The sequence below is a fragment of the Anabrus simplex genome, chromosome 7, assembly GCF_040414725.1.
Source record: "Anabrus simplex isolate iqAnaSimp1 chromosome 7, ASM4041472v1, whole genome shotgun sequence".
NCBI lineage: Eukaryota > Metazoa > Arthropoda > Insecta > Orthoptera > Tettigoniidae > Anabrus > Anabrus simplex.
Window position 1 is genome coordinate 157,115,345 of NC_090271.1, and position 22,461 is coordinate 157,137,805.

A 22,461-nucleotide genomic window follows, 5' to 3' on the forward strand; every position below is an offset into this window, starting at 1 on the left:
AATCAATGTCAAGTTGTCCAAGTCCAATCATTCGAAGAAAAGAAAATAAAATAAAATAAAAATTTTTTAAAATTAATTAATTCAAAATCATCTATCCCATAATGATATTAGCCTATCTTCAATAATAACCTCTAAATTGAATAATCTATAGTTTATTTCATGATTCTAGAATCATAAAAGAAAATCTGATAACATTTATTTACATCAATTATCTTCCTCCTCTCTATATGGAAAAATTTAAATTTAATCTATCTACAATCTGATTCAACTGATCCTCTTGCACTTATTATCCGCATCATAAAAATAAAGAATAAATTCTCTTAATCACATAAATCGTAGGTACATATTCTATCTGTTGAAGATGTAGTTTAATATTCTCTGAAATTATCTCATAATAATAATAATGACAATTAATTGATAAGCAGAAAAAATTAATATGGGTTAAAAAAATCTAAGTCCTTAAGCCTTAGTAAACTTCATAATAAATATGCTTAATCTGAGTCCATCAGCTCTTGTTTCTTTCTAAAAAAAAAATGCTTATTTTCGTCGATATTAAATTGATATTCTGTCACTAACAAATGTATATCTTCCAATATTATAACGTCAGCAGTCGCAAGTAAGTTCCAAGTATATAACAGCTCAAAATGGCTATTTCAAATATATATCGATCATTAAATGAAAAATATTGGTCACTTTGACCATGTCATTTGGTTAAAATATTCAGATAACATCCTAAAATTAAATGTAGGTATCGTATAAAGATCAATTATTATCGTAGTTCAAATAGAAATTATACCTATCATGATTTATGGTTTCACCAATGTCCAATCAAGTATCATAAAATTCGTAGGAATGTATTTGGTAACCTATTTTATTTAATTGTGGTAGAGATTCAAATTATGAAGTTGCTCTATCAATTAAATACATTCTCGATACCAAACTTCAAATAATATTCAGTACAACGTTGACATATTCTCTATGAAGACAACAAGTTTCCCTTTTTTTATTTCTTATTTGGATATTTAATCTGAAGGCAGTTTACGGTAACCCACATATGAAATCTACGATGTATTTCATTTGTATTCATGTACCACTAACCTAATATATCTCGCATTACCATTTTAATATCTTGCCGCATATGTCAAACATCACCATTGGCCAGTAATACGTCATATTTACCACCAAAATTATCCATAAGCATATCTATCTCTCCATTTACCAATATTAATTATCATAATATCTCGTCATACATTCCCATAAATATATCTCAGCAAATAATTATTCGTAAAACCACATCAACATGTCACTCAAATCCTAACTTCCCTACGTAAACATTTATCATTTCCAACTAGGCGGCAAATCATCTTAACATATCATTAATGTACTGCAACGGTACATTTCTGGGTTAAGTTTCATTTGTAATACACATGAACACGTTATCCTGTAAATGAAACACATGTATAAACTAAACAAATTAATATTTACTCACATGTCATCGCGTCGTAATAGTAACCAGATCTAAGTTACTCAGAAATCAACTATCTTCTTTAAAACATTACGTATGGGATATGTCTCTTTGTATACGTTGTTTCAATCCCATAATGGTTGAAAACATCACTTTAAATCTCTCCTTGTTCAATTATAAACATTCCTATACTATGACATTGATTATAAACTCTGGAAGAAATACCTACTCCCATAATGATAAATCAACTAGGATAATCTCATTGCAAAGATAGTATTGACTGAGATTTCATCACGAAGAACTCCGTAACAAGCAACATACCAATGTTCACTACAAATATTTAAATACTACGACTACGACACATTAGTTTCAAGATAATAAAATAATTCTTTGGAACTTAGCTTGCGGCTGCTGATGTTAGATGACTGGGTTAGGCTCCGATGTTGTCATCTTAGGGCTGCGTAGAAAGTCCCCAACATCCGTTACGTCACCATCAGGTTGTAGTCTCAAAACTCGGGTTAGCAGGAACAGCTGGGCGGTCTACGTCGGAAAGTCGGCTCCATCTCCGATTTAGCCTCTCATGTTGTAGCCGTTAGTCATATGTGAAAGAAACATTTCCAATATGGCAATTAATATCACGTCCATATCCTTCAGAATGTTCTACAAAGAATCTAGATTATATTTTTGTTTCAGGTTATTATGTCAGAAATTCAATGTCAATTCCTTGTGACAGATTTTAACAGGTAAAAATCATCAAATTAGCTTTTTTTTTTTTTTTAATCCAGCCAATCAACCTATAATACGTTAAATTTGACTTGGTATTTCGTAACGGCCTTCGGTCTATATTCCGACTACTGTCCGGATACTATTCAACTTCTTCTGACTTTCCGCCTCGATATTTAATCAGATATAGGCGTAATTCTAAAATTTCTTCACTGTGCAGGTTCTTCAGCTCTTATTAATTGAAATATCTCCCTTCTTCTTTCCGCGAGGATTTTTTTTTTTCGTGGATAAATTTACTTCGAAGTTTTGCGTACCAATTTTTTTTTATTGTTCACCCACTTCCTCTTTTTTAACAATTTTAAAAACTTTCTATTATTTTTTTATCACGGCTGCATGGATCCTTTATAACTTTACGTCTAACTCCATGACCTAGGCATACTTAATTCGCCAACTGAACATCTTTGCCGTCACATGCATGGCCTCCTTGATTTTATGCGTCCGTATTATATATATTCTGAAATCACGGCCTATTTCACTTAATACATTCGTTCTTTTTAGATGTATGGCTCAATTACATAATCTTTGCGATCTCATTACCGTGCATGGCAAACTTTTAACATCGTATGACATCCTTTATTCCGTTATCAAGACGATGAAAACGGTACAATATACTCGTATTTGTGGATTACAATTTTATTCATTTCATTGATAAGGTTACCATTTTATTGAAGTAACGGACCTAATAATTTAAAATGCCACTTTCTATACAATATCATTTTGGTACCAGAATGAAGAGGACCCCCTCAGAATAAATACATCTCAATGAAGACATCAAGAAAAAGAAAAAGGAAAGTGAATAAACAACAATGGAAGAAACTTGCAAGGAATAGTGGACTTGAGTACACTACAAAAAAAGGTACAGTGATCCAGGCGAGAAATGTACTTGGTGCTTCTTGTAAATGTGCTAAAAAGTGTTTTGAACGGATTGGGGAGGGGCTTATACAGAGTATAAACAAGTCATTCTGGGACATTGGGGACTTCAGCAGACAAAATGCTTATTTGTTTGGTTGTGTGCGGCTAGAACCAATAAAAACAAGGTATACAGGCAATGAGATTAGTAGATGTAACAACACTCTGTGATACAGTGTAATAAAAGATGGCAGAAGCACTGATGTCTGTAAAGTTGCATTTTTAAGCAATGATAGTTTACAGCACAACAGAGGTAGGGTAGAAAATATACAATCAAAAATGTGAACAGGGGCTACTAATCCACCAGACGATAGAAGAGGCAAACACAAGCACAGACCACATGCCTACTCAGAGTAAGATGTGCAGTTAGTTAAGGAACATAAAGAAGGTATTTCAAAATACAAAAGCCATTATAGTAGAAAAGATAATGGTGATAAATTCTGTGTGTCAATGGAATATTCCATACACAGTTGCTACAACCACTATAAAGATGAATACTGTCCTGATATCAAAGCAAATCCTGTATCTTTCAATAAGTATCATCGCATTTTTATTGAAGACTTCAATATTTTTTCAAATTGCCCAACGTGCGATTCAAATGAAATTGAACTGATGGCTGCGAGAAACGACAACAACATGGGAAAGTTAAAACAAATAAATGTACAGAAGGAATTACATCTCTGAAAAGCCCAGGCAGGCCAAGATAATCTAAAAGTACAAACAGAGTGGGCAGTTTTAGATAAAAATATCCATGTAATAACTTTTGATGTACAACAGGCATTGCTCACTCTTAAACTCTCCACAGGACCAATGTTCTATAAGAGGAAATTGTGGATATATAACTGTAGCATTCATCCCTGTAATTCATCACCCGGTTATTTTTTTGTTAGGGATGAAACAGTAGCATCCAGGGGTTCAGATGAAATAGGCAGCTGCTTGCTGAAGTATTTTGAAGATCATGATATACGAGGGAGTAAGTTGATTGCAATTTCAGATAACTGCTCTGGGCAAAACGAAAACTGGAATATTGTGTATGTTTGGGTGCTGCTTATTGCAAAAGGTAGATTTTCCTCCATTGAGCACCACTTCCCTCTTTCTGGGCACTCCATGTTGCCATGTGATCGAGACTTCGGTGTTGTGGAGAAGTACGTTCGTCGACATGTGTAGTATGTATACGCCCCTAAAGACTGTGTGGACATCTTGAAGAAGTGTGGCCAAAAGAGACTGTTTTGTGTCCATGTTATGAAATCAGAAGATTTTGTGTGATGCAGTGACATGAGATGTTTCTTTAGTGAGAAGAATATCTCAGATGAAGGTTACTCCGAGATAGCATACGTCTCATCCTCATTGCAGACGAGCCAGGGATCATGTTGATATCAAATACATTTAATGGGGAAAATTGGCAGAAAGTAAACTTAAACAAACGAGGTCGTACTTCAACTTTACAAAGTACCAGTCTTCGAAAGAAGTATTCCGGGTCATTTCCAGTTGGCGCGAAGAAGAAACACGACCTCATTTCTGCTCTGAAATGGATACCTCCTATTTACCACGACTTCTACAGGGCCATAAAAACTAAGAAGACATCTACAATTGAGGATGAGTATGTAGATGCCTCTGTAGACGAGATGTGACAACATTCAGCAGTCTTGTGCTAGTTGCAGGAAAACCGTGGTATGCCACAAAATAAGATGCCATTGCAAAGAAAATAGAAATATTTATACATTATTAATTCAGTGTTTATATTTCTTTCTATTGATTTGTATGCTTCAGTCTTTGAACAGTAAATACCAGTTGCATTACTAATAAAATGTCAATAACTTTTGTATGAAATATTTTTTTAACCTTTCCAATTGAATATCTCCATATCCAGTGTGGGTTACCATAATATTTCCCCATCGTTATTGTATCGGTTGGTTTCTTGCTTAAATTATTGTTGTGAAATCTTTATATTGCAGACATTATTTCCTTTGTGTGACACATATACTTCTATTCGTAGGTACGCTAGTTTATTTCTGTTATTTCCATATTATTTCACATTTCCTTGAAGAGATTAAAGAATGACTGAGGGAGGAAAGTGTGAGGACAGTGGATGTGAGTGGTAACTAAGGAAGATGAGGAAAGATATAGCAACTTTCAGGAAGATAATTAGAGTTGTGACGGAAGACAAGAATGAAGATAGGTCTCCCTCAATCAGTTTACAGGATATGGAGATAGACTGGAGAGAGAGGAAGGAAAGTGAGAAGTTGTGAAAGACAGGTGGGCTAATGTTTTAGGCTGGAGAGAGAGGAAGGAAAAGTTATGGAAGACAGGTTGGCTAATGTTTTAAGGCCAAGAAAAACGAGGGCTAAGGGATTTCCTCATGGAATGTGCCGAGGAGAGGAATCGGTAGGAGTCATTGCAGCTAGATCAGCAGAGGGAAGGTGGAGATAAGAAGCGTTACAGAGGAGATGCAAGGCAAGAGGAAAGGGAAATGTAGAGAAGAGAACAGGAAGAGCAAGTTTGAGCAGGGTAGTGAGAAGGAGAAAAAGGAAAAGATAGAAGGTTCTCCAGGAGCCATGGGAGTGATTATAATAATGTTATAGGCTTTACGTCCCACTAACTACTTCTACGGTTTTCAGAGATGCCAAGATTCCGGAATTTAGTCCCGCAGGAGTTTTTATACATGCCAGTAAATTACTGACACAAGGCTGACATATTTGAGCACCTTCAAATACCACTGGACTGAGCCAGGATTGAACCTGCCAGTTGGGATCAGAAGGCCAGCGCATCAACCGTCTGAACACTCAGCCCAGAGCCATGGAAGTTAAGGGAGACCTGTAGAGGAGGGGGTCCAATAAGGAGGATGGGGTTGAGGCTCTGGTTATGGGTAATTCATTTGTTAGGCATGTGGAAAAATTTGTGGAGGAAAGGGAACCCGGATAGAGTGTTATCCAGACATTAGGTTAAGACAGATATTGAGGAAAATAAAAGGGAATGGGTAAGGTAAAGGGACGGGGTGATTTTCCACATTGGTACCAACAAAATAAGGCAAGCAGGTACTAACATAGTTGGATCTGGTTACTGCGGCACAGAACAAGTTTCAGAAACCAGAGATTGTTGTCAGTGGGGATACTGACTGCAAGGTGATTGGGGATTTAAATTAGACTATGCAATGGGTATGTGGGATATCAGTAGTCAGATTTGTAGATTCTAATGGGTGGGTAGGATATGGGGATCTACACTCAGATGACCTTCACTTGAACTGCAATGGTTCATATAACTTAGGGAGTTTTAGTACAGTTTATGGGGGGAGGTACATTCCGGGGCTACAGGAAGACCTAGACAATGTTGTTATATGTACAGCGGACACTAGTATGATGGTGACCAGGATGAAACATCAGGTTGTGAGTTTCACGAAGAGGAAAAGTCTGCTCAATTTTAGTTTCTGTGTTGATGGTGTGATTGTTTGTCATGGGGAACACTGTTAGTACCTAGGTGTTAATACTTTATAAGGAATGACCTTCATTGGGGTAATCACATTAATGAGGTCTCTTCATAGTGATGAGTGTATTTAGGAGTTGTAGGAAGGATGCAAAGGAGAGGTTGTATGCGTTTCTGGTAGGACCCCAATTAGAGTATGGTTATAGTGTATGGGACCCATTACCAGGACTACTTGAAACAAGAACTGGAAAAGAACCAAAGAAAAGCTGCACAATTTGTTTTGGGTGATATCTGACAAAGGAGTAGTGAATTAATATAATACCTATGTTAAAATGGGAGGGGAGATGTTCTATGTGATCAGTGCACAACGATTTACAGTTGTAAAATTAGAATCTTACATTTTATACATTAAAATGCTAGTACTAGTTTTGACACTTGTCTGAGTCATCCTCAGCTCTAACTATAAATAGCGCTAATTAAAATAGTCTATAGGAAAAATTAATATAGAAAACATATCACAAGCTACATATAAACACAGTGCACTAAACACAGTTATTGAAAACAAGACCATACTGAACTGAGGGACTAAGTTTCAACATTGATTTCAGTCCTAGTCAGATTTCTATTTTACATGGCAATCCATTAGTTTTATTTCTCTTTCTTTTCGGACATCCTCCCATTCAGTTAAACGCTTGACAAAGAAGAGCAGCAATCCGTATTGGCATTTCCTTCAATCCAAAAATATAACTCTCAATTTCACCAAATGAGATGAACAAACTCAAGGATGTTACCTCATTTTAACTACTAAACAACAATCCAACGAATTACAATTGCAAAATCAAAGTTTCACAGCACTGCACAAAATACTATGCTTTTTAAGAATATACAGTAGTTTGAATACACAGTTCCAATATAACATTTTGACGACAGTTTAAAACTTGTCTCGTGCAACAGCAAGACCAAGTCCAATTCAACTATCGTTATAACACTTAACACTATGCGCCCGGCAGTAGTAATATTACTACCACGTGGTGTGCTCCGAAGTGCCGCTGTTAGTAATACTACTACTACCATGAAATTTGAAATTCAGTCACTCGAAAGCTATTAATGATATTAAATTTGTTTTTGTTATAACGTGTTGTCGATTACATTTACTATTGATGGGTGGTGTTATAGATCGATAGTGATTGGTGGTGCAACTTTGGGACAAAGTTTCATAGCCATGTGCGCTCAGCTAGATCTTACCTAATTGCTGACATACGTACCTACTCCTTGCACGCTGTGGTTCGATAAGTTCAAATTTATGCACACGTTCTAATAATTTAGAATGAAAGTGTAGTGATTCAACAGTCTGTAATCATCTCTCAAGTAGTCATTTTATGCTGTATATTGAGATATGGATCTCAGACCCAGTACAAGTAAAGGAAATCCTACACGTGCATACAGCCCATGAATAAGTGAACACATTATTACGGAACTTGTGAACGATTTGGATTCTGATCTGTATGAAAGTGATGTGAAGAAGAAAATTAAATTCTACAAGCTTCTCATCACCAATGAACCAGTTGCAAAAAGATGAAGGAAGGTGAGAAGCATGGGAACAGAATTGAAACAAGATATTGTTCCTGTGAACATGCCTGTTTTTTCTTCCCCTATCAAAATTTTGTGAATGTTTGACAGATGATTTGGTGAGTAGTGTTGCAGCTGAAATTACTGAAGAACCATGAGCACCATCTGCGGGAAGGTTAGTAGGTAGAGATTATTTTTCACACAGAATAACTGCAGTGGGTGCGAGGAAGGAAGGACATGTATAATATAACTATTTAAAATAGTTTATTTGAATCCGCCTTGATCAATACACTCATTAAATGAAAGAAATACTATTTATTAAACCAAACCTGTTTCTGGAAATCTCAACCATTCCCTTCCTCAGTGGTCAGATCAAAAAACAAAACAATCATTCATGTATAAGACGACTAGTAAGGGAATGTAATAATTCATCAAGGGAAACGTTCGATAAATTTCCAAGTAATAAAGACATTTACAGAAAGATTAAAACAATTGTTTTGTTCTTTGATCTGACCACTGAGAAAGGGAATGGTTGAGACTTCCCGAAACATGTTTGTTTTAATAAATAGTTTTTCTTTCATTTAATGAGTGTATTGATCAAGGCGGATTCAAATAAACTATTTTAAATAGTTATATTATACGTTCAGGCTAATCAATATGGACCAGACACAATATTAACCTATCATGGTTAAGTTTATTAACGAAGGAAGGACACTCGCAGCGTACGTGCAAGGTTTGCTACGACAAGTCCAAACACAACACCGGCCGTGCAGCAAGGAAAATGACAACCATATATTCTCGTAAATATGACGTAGGTCTTTGCATAGGAAAATGTTTCGAGTGTTACCATACCAAAGCTAGGTATTGGGAATGACACTGTAATTCTGTTGTTCAGTGACTGAAAACTATCAAACTTTTCTAAGTGAATTAGAAATTGAAGTGCATGAACAAGGATACCGGAATATACCAATATTGTTGCCTGATTTTATTTCCAATCCTGAAGGTACGCAATTATTGAATTGATTTCATGTGATAATCCACTTTTTATAAATATGTATATAAATTTTTATTATTTATACTGCAAAAACTGACAAAATTCCGGGTTTTTTTTTTTTTTTTTTCTTTCTTCTCTGAGAGTTTAAATCACGCCAGCACAGGGTAGGGACACTATCTTGACTCGTCCGGGCTCATAGCGTTAATAGACAATGACAGAACTGATGTTTTCTATAGACTATTTTAATTAGTGCTATTTTATAGTTCTTGAGTTTTATAAATGTCTCCAGCTGAGGATGACCCATATGAGGGTCGAAACTAGTACTAGTTATTTTAATGTATAAAATGAAAGATTCTAAATTTACAACTGTGAACCTTTGCGTATTGATCATGTGGAACATCACCCCCTTTTAACTTGGGTATTATATTAAGCAATCATCAATACAGGATATGATGAAATTTACATCGAAAGGAGTAGTGATACAATGTAGCAATCTCTGGGCTTGGGAGTAAGGAGACGAGATGCTCGACGTAGTGGTATGTGCAGAGATGGCATGCAATGACAGTAGTATACAAATACGTTTGAACGGAGCTGTTAAAAGTAGGAAAAATCATAATACGAACATAAAGTTGGATTTTAAGAGGACAAATTGGAGCAAGTATGCATGTATAAGACGACTAGTAAGGGAATGTAATAATTCATCAAGGGAAATGTTCAATAAATTTCCAAGTAATAAAGACATTTACAGAAAGATACAAAAGTTGAAAGCTAGAAAGCCAGCTGGGATTTATGAGTTTTCTTGGAATATATTAAAGGCAGTATAGTTCCATATCTGAAATACTTATTTGATTACTGTTTTCATGAAGGAGCAATACCAAATTAATGGAGATTTGCAATAGTAGCCCCAGTGTACAAGGGAAAGGGTGAAATTACAGGCCAGTCAGCTTGACATGTGGTGTTTGTAAGGTTTGGGAAAGCATTCTTTCTGATTGCACTCGGAGGCCAAAAGTCATGGGAAGACACTGAATGTGATGTTAATAACGACTTGCTCCTCCGTGAGCCCTCAAAACGACAGCAGTACGGTGATGCATAGACTCTACAAGGTGTTTGAATCATTCTGGAGGGATCTGAACCCATGCATCTTCCACTGCTACCCACAGTTGTTCTTGTGTAGTTGGTGGCGGGTTCATGAAGCATACACCAGCATCGACAGCATCCCATAAATGCTTGACTGGATTAAGATCAGGGGATCTGGAGGGCCCATCTATGATCGTAACTGCACTGGAGTGCTCCTCCAACTACCTGCGTGTCACCATAAAGCAGTGCCATGGCATATTGTCCTATGAAACATGGCATCTCAATCAGGGTATTATCGGCACACTTTTTATGGATACATTTGTGTACGGCTGTAAGGAGTAAGTAGGGAGCTGTCCCAGTTCCGGTAGTGCTGCCAACTGAATGAAAATGAAATCTGAATTCAATCGAGAATATGATCGATCGGTATTAAGTGTCTAAACCGTTATTATCTTAAGCCAACAACTGTCACATACACATTATATAACATTTTTCGATGCAAATCTTGTTCTAGCATGAGTTCTATAGTTTAGCTTTGCTGTGTAAACAATAACCGTACTAGTACGTAAAATGTACGCCAAATGTCGCACAACGATGCTTAAGCGATTCATAGTTTGTGTTTCAAAGGTTGCCAGTACGAATCTCGAATATTGCTGAGGTCGACCGATTCAGCACTAGGGTGTAAATGCATCCAGATAAAGTGTGCCGATAATACTCTAGGACCAAAAAGTGACGCAGAAATTCTGAAGGTATGTCCACATCACGTGCACCTGTCAGCGCTCCCTGCAGCCAGACAATGGGGCCCTAAGTGCGACCGTGAGAATGCCGCGCAGACCAGAACTGAGCCACCTCTCGCCTGGACACAACCTTGTTGACACGTTGGATCCGTAGCTTCATGGGTCATGCGCTACATTCTCACGCGCCCATCAGCTTGATGCAACTGGAATCAGGATTCATCAGACGATACCACACGCTGCGACTTTTCCATGGTCCACTGCTGATGTTTGCGGGCCCATGCACGTTGTTGAACTCTGTGATGAGGTGTCAGCAAAGGGATACGAGTTGGCAGTCGGCTGGTGAAGCCTATGCAGTGCAGTTGCCTCCTTACAGTCCTTTTAGAAATGGGTCTTCCAGCATTCAACTGGGTGGTTATCTGATTCTCAGTAGCCCGTCGAGCGCCCAGTATGGTTCTGCGGAGGTGACATGTTGTCCGTTCGTTAAACACCTGTGGTCTTCCCTGCTTCGGTTTACATACTCGCAGCTATATTGAAGATCCATCCTCAAACTTTTGACCTTTGTTTCCTGATATGTATAAAAATTATATGAATAAAAATTGGAATCGCAGATAAGGCTATTCGTGGATGATGTTATACTGTTTAGAATAGTAAATAAGTTGCAGGTTTATGAGGTACTCCAGCGGGACCAAGACACTGTTATGAGACGGACTGCGGACAATGTTATGATGGTAAATGTGATGAAAAGTCAAGTTGTAAGTTTCACCAAGATTAAAAGTCCTGTCAGTGTTAATTACTGTGTTGGTGTGGTAGTACCTCATGGGGAGCACTGTAAGTACTTAGGTGTTAATATAAGGAATGATCTTTATTGGGGTAATCATATTAACAAGGTGAATAAATAAGGTTGTGAGGGTATTTAAGGGTTGCAGTAAGGATGTAAAGGAGAGGACATATAGGTCTCGGGTAAGACCCCAATGGTTCCAGCATTTGGGACCCACATGAGGACTACTTGATACTAAGACTGAAAATGTTCCAAAGGAAAGCAGCACGATTTGTTGTGGGTGATTTCCGGCAAAGGAGAAGTGTTAGAAAAATAATGTTGCAAACTGTTGGGCTGGGAAGACTTGGGAGTAAGGAGATGGGATGCTCAACTATGTTATGTTTCGATATGTCAGTGGAGAGATGGCGTGAAAGGACATTAGTAGACAAATAAGCTTGAGCAGAGCTTTTGAATAGGAAAGTTGGAATTCAAGATGACTAATTGGGCAAATATTAATTTGTAGGATGAGGCGTAGGGGATTTGAATGAATTATCAAGGGAAATGTTTGATGAATTTCAATGTTGTTTGAAAACATTTTAGAAAGAGCTAGGTAAACAATTGATGGGGTATTTGTCAACTGGGCAACATCCCTAAATGCAGTTGGTTGGTTGGTTGGTTGGTTGGTTGGTTGATTGATTGATTTTGTAGCCCATATGCACACAAAACTTCTTCTTACGAGGGTAGTCACCACTTATATTTTCAAATGTGATGTTCTTCACACCTGTAGACAAAGATAATCATAAAGTTGCTATCCTTTGATCCAAAGTACCTTAGTGCTTTTTGCTCTTATAGGTTGTCTGCTGCTATCACATACATCCTGTTGTTTACTACATCATTTAATTTTTCATAATTCTGTCCTTAGATTTCAAGGTAATTGTGCAGTAAGTGATCACTTTTGTTACTTTCAGATTCTGAGAATGAAATTGAAGAACGACGTTCTGTGGTGGATAGCGATAATGAGTCAGAGCGAGGAGATAAAGCTAGTGTTAAGTCTAATGATGGTAAGCACCCATTATGTAAATAGGTATCATGAAGTGTAAAATTATAGTAGAAAATGTTCATATACTGGTTTCAAATTCTAGAGGATGGTGACAAGTCAAAGAAGACTGAGTTGAATGGGACAGTCAGTGGTGATGAAAAGAGTAAGAAAGGCAGTGATAGTGAAGATGAAGGAAAAACTCTGTCAAAGAAGAAGTCTGCTGTACTCTCGGAATCTGAAGATGATGATGATATTAACAAAGCCAAAAAGACTCCTGTGAAAAAGAAAAAGGGAAGAGTGAAAGCCGTGCTCTCAGAGTCAGAAGATGAAGACGAGGAGAAAGACAAATCCCGGGTTAGGTCAGATCTTGAGGACAGTGGTAGCAAGGTAAGTATAAATATTTGTTTAATACTGAAGTATTTTATGTTTTTAATGCAATGACATTAGAAACCCACTTGGATTATTTACATTTTAAGAAAGTTTTGTACAAATAGGACTGTTATGAAAATATTTTTGAATAGTTTGATTCTGTGTGTCCGTATTTTTATTATAATGTAATCACGGCCTATTTAACTCGTTATGTCCGTACTTTCTTCGCATTTATTGTCCTTATAGAAAATTAAGTATAAAATTGAGAAAAATTTCACATTAGTACTGTTCTTTTTTCCTTTCCAAAGAGAATGCAATTGTTATTATTTGTACTACATGCCATATTCACCAACCATTAAATTGGCCATTATGGTACCTTCATATAAAGCACATGTTTTTAACCTATGGATTAAATTGTAATTTGAGATTGCTGATCATGGCTTCTTAAAGACACAAGAAGGAATATGAAACATTAAAATATGCAGTTTAAAATTATCAAACTTTGCAGAACCTTTTCCTAAAAAAAAAAATTAGAATGCTGCGTTGCGAGGACATCAACACATTATGAAGAAATTTTAGTGATAATACAATTACAAAAATTTGCTGTAAACTATTGAATATTACTACTACATTTTTAAACCACCAAACTATGTACAGATAATCCACACCCAAATAATCAGGAGTTTGCTGTTAGATATACCATAGGCGTACATCCAGTTCACATCCAAACCTACTGCAGTGGGGAATGTTTCTTCAACACCTGCAGGCAAATGAACCTTAAAATTATCAGCGCCAACTTCAGAAAGATGGTACTCACATAATGGAACTGATTGGTGAATGTCAGATAGATGTTGTTGCCATCTTCCACCACAATTAACAAAATATGGAATGTGCTTCGAGGTGCTAATATTGATTAGGTCTATTGTCTACTAAGTAAGGTTAGAGTGTAGTTCGTACGAAAGCCCAATCACAGATCCCAAACGCAGAAGATCCATATTTTCCGGATCAACAAACTCATGTGTAATGATATCAAGTCACATTAGTTGTGTTCTGCCGTTTTCTTCCTGGTGTTTGACTTCCACGCACCGCTACTGCTAAGGGAATACTGTCTGTGTCAGACTCAGACGACGTCATCGGCTCTGCACTACTCTACTTCTTGGATATTCTCAGCCTTTCCAGTGTCGTGTCTCATGACTTCTCCGGTACCCACCTCTCTCCAACTAGCCTATATAACCGTCTCTGTTTGCCTTCTAGTTTGAGGTGTTCTTTGACTGTTGGAGTGGAGGGGCAACATCTTTGAGCCACACTGGTGCAATTTTTGCCTCAGCAGGGGACTTTACTATTCCACCATGGGGTATTGTAAACTTTGCGAGACTATTTTTGAGTAGTTACACTCTATCATTATCAATAATGACAAAGAGTATCACTGGAAATTTCACTTGTGTTTTCACTAAATGGGGATGAAGAACATTTGCCACAGATTTGAAGAATACTTCGGATCTCATCCAGCCCTAGTCACTGCAGCTAATGCCCCATGAATGTGGAACAGACTGTACAATCTCTTTAGGCATTCTTTTGTAATTACCTAGGTATACTATCATTGGAAGGCAGGCTGAACCATCAGCTCCAAATGTGAACATAGGTAATTGTCAAGGTTTCCTTTTCATTTCCCATTGAAACTTCATAAACATTTTTGATCCTCCTGGAGCAATGACTTTGTGATTCTTTGGGCACTGTTGAAAGTTTGTTTCATCTCCATTAAACCCTCTTGATGGGTCTTGGAGTCTATGAAACAAATTTTCTGATTTAAAATATATTTTAGTCTCTTTAAACCATCTTCTAATATCTGCTTCACTTATATTAGCACTAGCATTTTTTACAGTCTCAGATGTTCTTTCTTATAGGACCGGATGTCTCCAAAGGAAAGCTTTGTACCATCCAATTCCTGGTAGGTTATCCTTGAAAGGAGTTCTCCTTTGTTTGATTTCAGGAATTCCTGCACACCGAGTTAAACATATTTTCTTCACCGAGGGAAACTTTCCTTGCTCAGGTCTTTTAGCCAGTTAACCAAACTTTCTTCTTCATTGTCAGTAAGGTGATATAGATGATGATTGCCATAGGGAACCTGAAATATTTGTCCCGAGTGAGTAAATTTATAATACCAATATAAATGGTCCGTTATTGGGCATTATAAATTTTCCAGCTAACTCGTTCCTGCTTGCCAGTGTTTTGCCCCAGTGTGCTAAGTTTGGCTCATCAGTTGGTAAATAGCACACCCACAAAGACGCATGGCTAGCGCATACCGTGACGGTCACTGCGTAGGCTACTTGGAGCTACCGGCAGTGCCAGTGCACTATGAGAGACTTTGTCTCATTACCAAAAATTGATGCCTATGGCAACTATTTGAAAGCTTTTATGAATAAAAATATATTATGTCTTTTGCATTCACTTAGCCTTATTTATGATAATTACACCCTTACCGTACGTCTTTAGTGGAATAATATCTGCTTACATTATTTGTTAGGATATTTCTCTTGATAAACATTATGAAATATGCAAATAAGAATTACAGTGATGGGCACTGGCAATATCATACTGATGGGCAAGTGTGAAATACCATTTTACATGTGTTTTATTGTTACAATGTATACACTGAGGTCATAGTAAAAACCAGTATTCGCCCCAGAAATTTTAGTCAGCCGGGTTGCAGGAATGAGTAGCCGGGTGGAGAATACTATGTAAATAAATATGAATGTGATCAAATTTCAATGCATTCTCCCCAGGTCATTTACAATAATATCAGACAGGTAAACATTAACTGCAAAATTGATTTTAGTGTTATTATCACGAACGAAACATAACGAAGTATTCTGAACTTCTTGTGTTCTACTGCTCGTTCATAACCATGTAACATCGGGCCTTACCACATGGTTGCTGTGGAGTGCCTTATGGGTTTGTGACTTCCGCGCTCACGCACGACATTTTCTGATAGTCAAGCTAAACATTTAGATTCCGATGTACTTGATGCAATTATGCTGACAATAAGGAAGATGTATCATTTAAATAGTTTTACCGTATTAATAACATTTTAATTTGGAACACCTAATGACTGAAATATTAATATTATACTGTATTTACCCAAATAATCCTCGCTGTCAAATAATGCCCGCACCCTCATTTTAGGAAGGCTCATTTTGAAAAAAAAAATGAAAAGAACCAAAATTCCTTCCATCGAAAGAGTAATGTAGGCATAAACATTTCGTATCACTCCGCGAGGTGCACGTGTTCTTTACGCAAATATGAACATGTAAATTTACGGATATAGCTGCTTTGCCTGAGATGATAAAAATACATTATCACTGCTATGAAATATATTTTCCATGAAAATGAGCAAGTAGGGCTACGTTTTTTTCATCCAGTTGTATCTTTAGTTCCAAAGCAGTGACCTATATTTTTCATGGGCTTAAATGTTTCCTGAAAGTGAAAATTAATTTTTAACACCAAACCCCGAGAAAGTGTTGAGGGAAATTTTCGAGATATTAAGGAAGGTAAATGGACGGGCCAGTTTCAATGCCGTAGGATATTCGCTGTTCTAATATATATCAAATATTGATGTTCGCGGAACATTTTTATTGAAATCATCGAGGTCCGTCACTGGCTTCTTCCTCTTAGGGTTTTTCCCTGGCGACAGGAACACTGCATTATTTTTATTTCCGTAGCTTGTTTTATCCTCTGTACTGTTCGCAGGCCGATACCATACGTGAGTGCTGTCTTTTTTTGAGGCGTTAACGCCTCTAAACACCTGCTGCTGCATGCTTACAAAATACAAATACACTCTAAATACTATTTCCCTCGCCTATTGATACAATACTTGTCTTTTTGCTCTTCCTGGATCCATCATACACACGCAAATAATTCCATAAATTTGTTGATTATGATATTTACAAATAAAACTCGAAACATTCACTCTGAATTGTTTTCTGTTTAAATATGACATATGGGGACAGTTTTCTTCCATCTACCGTTGCACAAAGCATAACTGTACACTCAGCATCGAAAACTAGGTGAACCAGAAGCGTGTTAGCAACCTTGACGCAAATAAAACCCGACCCCAATTTCGTGCCTCTAAATTTTTTTTAAATATGCGGGGATTATTCGCATAAATACGGTATAACTACCTGGGCGGTCTGTAAAAAACGGCCCATTAAAAAGGTCCTAGGGAGAACACTGGTGAAAACTTTGATGAAATAAAACTATTATAATGCTCAAAGGTTCATAAATTACAGTAGTGGGCACCCAATGCCCATCACTGCTTTCTCAGTTGCAACAGTCACACTTATGGGCATTTGTAGGTTATTATTAGTTGGTAGAAGTTCAATGAGTATATCAAAACGTAATTATAACTCAGCAGATTCAGAATATATAGTAGCATATTTGCTTAACCTCTGTAATAACTGGATACACTCTTCTTAACAATTTGATAAGGATTCACTACCAAACCAACAGGGATTTCACAACACTAACAAACAAATCATGCTTGTGCTCACTGCATGGCCACAAACCATGGAGATTGCACAGGAATATACCCAAGAGTACTTTACACATAGATACAAATAATGGTTGTATACTGCTGCCAGAAGGCTTATTTTTACACTCCTTGTAGTTTCGGTGCCCTTTACTATATTGATGCCCATCACTGTATGGTTTATCCTATTCCTTGTTGTATCATTGTGTTGTGCAAGAAGAGCCCTATATCAAACAAGAACACCAGGAGATCAACATGTAATAGAAAAGAAGCTGTCAGTTTTCTACAGAGAGAAAAATGTTCACATCATACAGTTGTTTGTTGCTGAAAAGCAGAAATGCAAGGAAGATCTTGCTACCAGAATAACACAGGATGTGAATAAGAAACTGTTAAACAGAATCGTCAATATAGAAAAACAGCAAATTAATATATTCAATCCGTAGAACTTCCTAATGGGGAGGTGACTAGGGTTAAGACCAAAATATTACAGTTCAAAAGGCACTTTGAAAATTTACTGAACTGTGATGGTAATGTCACTCCCTTACAAGATCAACCTTATGATTTTGGCTGTACAACTACCAATATTTGACATGTATCAAAGTAGAAACAGCAGTATCTAAACTTAAAACAAAAAGTCAACTGGATCAGATGAGTTTAGTGTCAAGATGATCAAAGCACTAGGAGAGATTGGACAACAGTGGACATACGGAGTACTGAGCAGAATTTGGAAAGAGAATGTAATACCCATCATTTGGAAGCAGGGAGTCATCATCCCATTGTTGAAAAAGGTGATAGGAAGAAACGTACTCCACCCACATGCGTCCAAGTAGGAGTATGCCTAATATTTGTAGTTCGCATCAATAAACATAGTACCATTAGAATGGGATTCCGTGCAAAAATACAGCAGAGATAAAATTGAGTCTAATACATAAGAAACAGGCAACATTTGAATAAGAAGTTAGAAAACCTAAATAACAATTCTTCAACAAATCAAAATAAGCCACAACCTAAAACATCTTTCAGTTGTAAAAAACTTCTACCCCCCATCAAGAACTTGTCGAACACATTTTTTACAGAACAAGAACTACAAATATTAGGCAATGGGCCAAATCACAATTGGCATAGTTTCAACAACAGACAGGAGTTAATTAAAACTTTGGCAGAAACAGAAACGGCCATACAAACCCTTCCAGTGAACTTTCAAAATTACATTCGACACGAAGCAAAGAAAAAAATTCCCTCCGTAATTAAAGGTTTTCTGACTAATTCCACTAATACTGAGAAAAATCTTCAGCATAAAATTAAACAAAATGACGTAATTATAACGAAAGCCGATAAAGGTGGAACAGTGGTAATTTTAAATAAAACAGATTACATTTAAAAAACGGAAACTTTTTCTTTAAGAACAAGTTTAAGGTAATTGAAAAAGACCCCAGCCAAAAAATTCAAAGGAATTTGAAAGGAATACTGAAGCAAAGCTCCTTCCTTTTTAACGACGAAGAAATTAAAAAACTCGTAAATATGAATCCAGGACTTCCTAAAGCAAGAGCTATGCCTAAATTACATAAGGACATACCTATGAGACTTGTAATTAATTTTTGGAAAAGTCCCACTTACAAAGTCTCCCAGTTTATTCATAACTTCTTGACCCAGAACTACGTTTTTTATACCAAAACCTCGTAAAAAACTCCAAGGAATTTTGCAATGCTCTTAAAGATTTCAAATTAATTTCTTCTTGCGTAACATGTTCCTTTGACATTAAGGATATGTACACAAACATTCCTATAAAAGACACTATTAAGATTATAAAAACAAATTTATTGGATCACAAATGTATCAGTAAACCCGAAATAGAAAACTTTTTAACTATCCTGGATTTCGTATTGAACCATAATTTCTTTTCTTTTAATAACAAAATATATCAGCAGTACGGATTACCAATGGGAGCACCGGCTTCTGGAATGTTAGCTAACACACTTAGATGCATAATACCTATGCGATAATAAATGGAGAAATCAATGACATTCTAAGTATTCTAAATGTTTTAAATGGTTTAGACCCTAACATTAAATTTACAGCGGAAGAAGAAGATGGTATGCTCAATTTTCTAGATATTCAAACAATTCGGAAAAACAACATTTTCCAGTTCAAAATTTACAGAAAACCTACTTTTACACTGACCACAATAAAAAGCGATTCTTTACATCCCATTTTACAAAAGAAATCTGGTTACTATAGTTTTGTCAACAGGGCCTTTGAAATACCGTTAACAGAAACTGACAGAAAGAAGGAACTGTCTTACATTCGTCAACAAGCCCTACATAATGGTTTCAGTCTGAAATTCATCAACAAAATAATCTCTAAACGCAAATATCAACAACAAATTAAACTTAAACAGCAATCAGAAAAGACTAAGAGGTACGTCAAATTCACCTTTAATAACCCAAGGATTTATGAAATCACGAATTTGTTTAAGAAATACAACACCAAAGTAACTTTCTCAACCAAAAACAATACGGAACATAGATTCTTTAATCACAATAGAGCCAATAAACTTCAAGATGACGAATTCCAAGATTCTGGCATTTATAAATTGACATGTACTCAGTGTAAAAAAAACATATGTGGGACAATCAGGAAGGAGCTTCATAATTAGGTATCAGGAACACGTCAATGCAGAGAAATACAGAAGATTCCCTGCTATGGGAGCTCATATGAAAGAAGCGAACCACAAATTCACTAATATCAAATAGGACCTTCAAATCATAAATAAGATCAATAAAGGAACACTAATGAACAACCTAGAAAACATCTACATTATTCTTGATAAATTGGAAAATGGGGAACGGAATCTTAACGAAATGAATGAGCAAAAAGACCTCTTATACGAGCACATCAGCAAATACATGGAATGGGTTGACAGACAACAAATAAGACGAAAAAATGTAATAATCAAGCACGACGTCGCGGAATCACTGCTAAGTCTTCCCTTCTCCCTCAAATGACATACTAGATGATGACACAACTCCACTTCCCATTTCTTCTGTGGATTGCACAAACAAACCTTGTCACATCGCTACTACACTAGGTCGTGCACAAAGACAGATCCCCAAGGCAGTGCGGAATAAACATCTTTCCAAGATATGATAATGTGAGACAAGCTGCCCTAAACAGATGACCGCCATTTTATATCAGAGATGATACCAAAGAACTTTTACCAATCAAGCAATTGACACAGCAAAAATTTTTTCCGTAACCTAAAGATTAACGCTTGTGCTTATTGTCCAATATTTTTCATCTAAGTTTACCTTATACAGCTGATGATGACCACCAAGTGGTCAAAACATGTTCTGTGAGTGATAATGTATATTTAATTTTGCCCAACGCAAAAAATAAAGTATTGATTAGGTAGTTCGTTAATTATACTTGTTAATTGGGGGTTCCAGTCGGGCCCTGTCTTTTCAATGGCTCCAGCGGGCTTCCTTAAAGTATGTCCTATCCAAAGCCATTTTCTCTCCTTTATCTGCATTTCAATTGGCTGCTGATTAGTTTCTTCCCATAGATCTTCATTTGAAATAACATCCGGCCATCTTCTGTTGATGATACGTCTTAGACGGCGATTCACGAAGACTTGTAGTTGTTTAGTCGTCTTCTGGGTAAATTTCCACGTTTCACAGCTGTAAAGCAGAACGTACTTAACATTTGTGTTAAGAAGTCGTAGCTTAGTTTTTCTAGAAATGTTCTTGTTTCTTCATATAGGATACAACTGAACAAAAGCACCATTTGCTTTCCTTATACGACTCTCAATGTCTTCTTCTGCTCCTCCAGTCGTAGTAACCATAGTCCCAAGATATATGAAGGAGCCTACTTGTTCTATCTCTTTATCGTCTATAGACAATTTATCATCAATCTTGACTCTCATCTCCTTGGTCTTATTAATATTTATTTTAAGTCCAGCATCCTCTGCCTCCTCCTTCAACCGCTTAATCTTCTCTTCCAAATCTCTGAATCGTTGAGCCAGCAGGCAGATGTCATCTGCAAAAATAAGGTCTTCTCACCTATCTTGTAAGCACCACTGGATCCCCCTTTTCCAACCTCGATACACTCTCCTCAGCACACTATCCAACACAAGTAGGAAAAGCGTCGGAGAAAGAATACAGCCCTGTCGAACTCCCGAGGTCACATCTATTGGTTCAGTAAGATCTCCCATATGCTGAACCTGACATTTATAACTATCATACGTATCCTTTATAATATTCAGAATCTTTTGTAGTATACCATATTCTTCAAGTGTTTGCCACATAACTCTTCTATGTACAGAGTTGAAGGCCTTCTCAAAATCAATGAAAGTCAAGTAGAGGGTGTTCTGCCATTCTGCACTTTGTTCCAAGATGATTCTCAGAGTGTTTATGAGATCGACACAGCTAGTGTTTACAAAAACTAGCCTGTTCCCTTCTAAGGCACAATTCCACAACATCCTTCACCCGTTCTACAATGATCCTTGAAAGCACCCTACTTGGTACCGACAACAATGTAATACCCCTCCAGTTATCACACTTAGTAATATCCCCTTTCTTTGGTATCTTAACAATCAGGCCTTTCCTCCATTCAGCTGGTAGCTTTTCTTCATTCCAGATCCTTACCAACAGGGGGTGCAATAATTTTGCCAAGGTCTCAATATCTGCTTTAAGTATTTCTGGCGCGATATTATCCATACCTGGTGCTTTTCCAGTTCTTATCTGTTTCAAGGCCTTCTCTATTTCTTAACAGGTTGGAGGATGTAAATTTATTCTTGGGTCACTATCTACTGGTTCCATTTG

The 22,461-nt window shown here is 36.8% G+C and overlaps 1 protein-coding gene across 3 annotated transcripts in view; it reads left to right on the top strand.

Moving 5' to 3' along the window:
• Positions 1-22,461, top strand: part of LOC136877389 (protein IWS1 homolog) — a 194,554-nt gene that overhangs the window by 42,265 nt on the left and 129,828 nt on the right. For all 3 annotated transcript variants that reach the window (XM_067151389.2, XM_067151390.2, XM_067151391.2), the window contains exons 3-4: positions 12,677-12,769; positions 12,851-13,134. In XM_067151389.2, the coding sequence (XP_067007490.2) occupies positions 12,677-12,769; positions 12,851-13,134 (377 nt within the window). The remainder of the gene's footprint in view (positions 1-12,676; positions 12,770-12,850; positions 13,135-22,461) is intronic.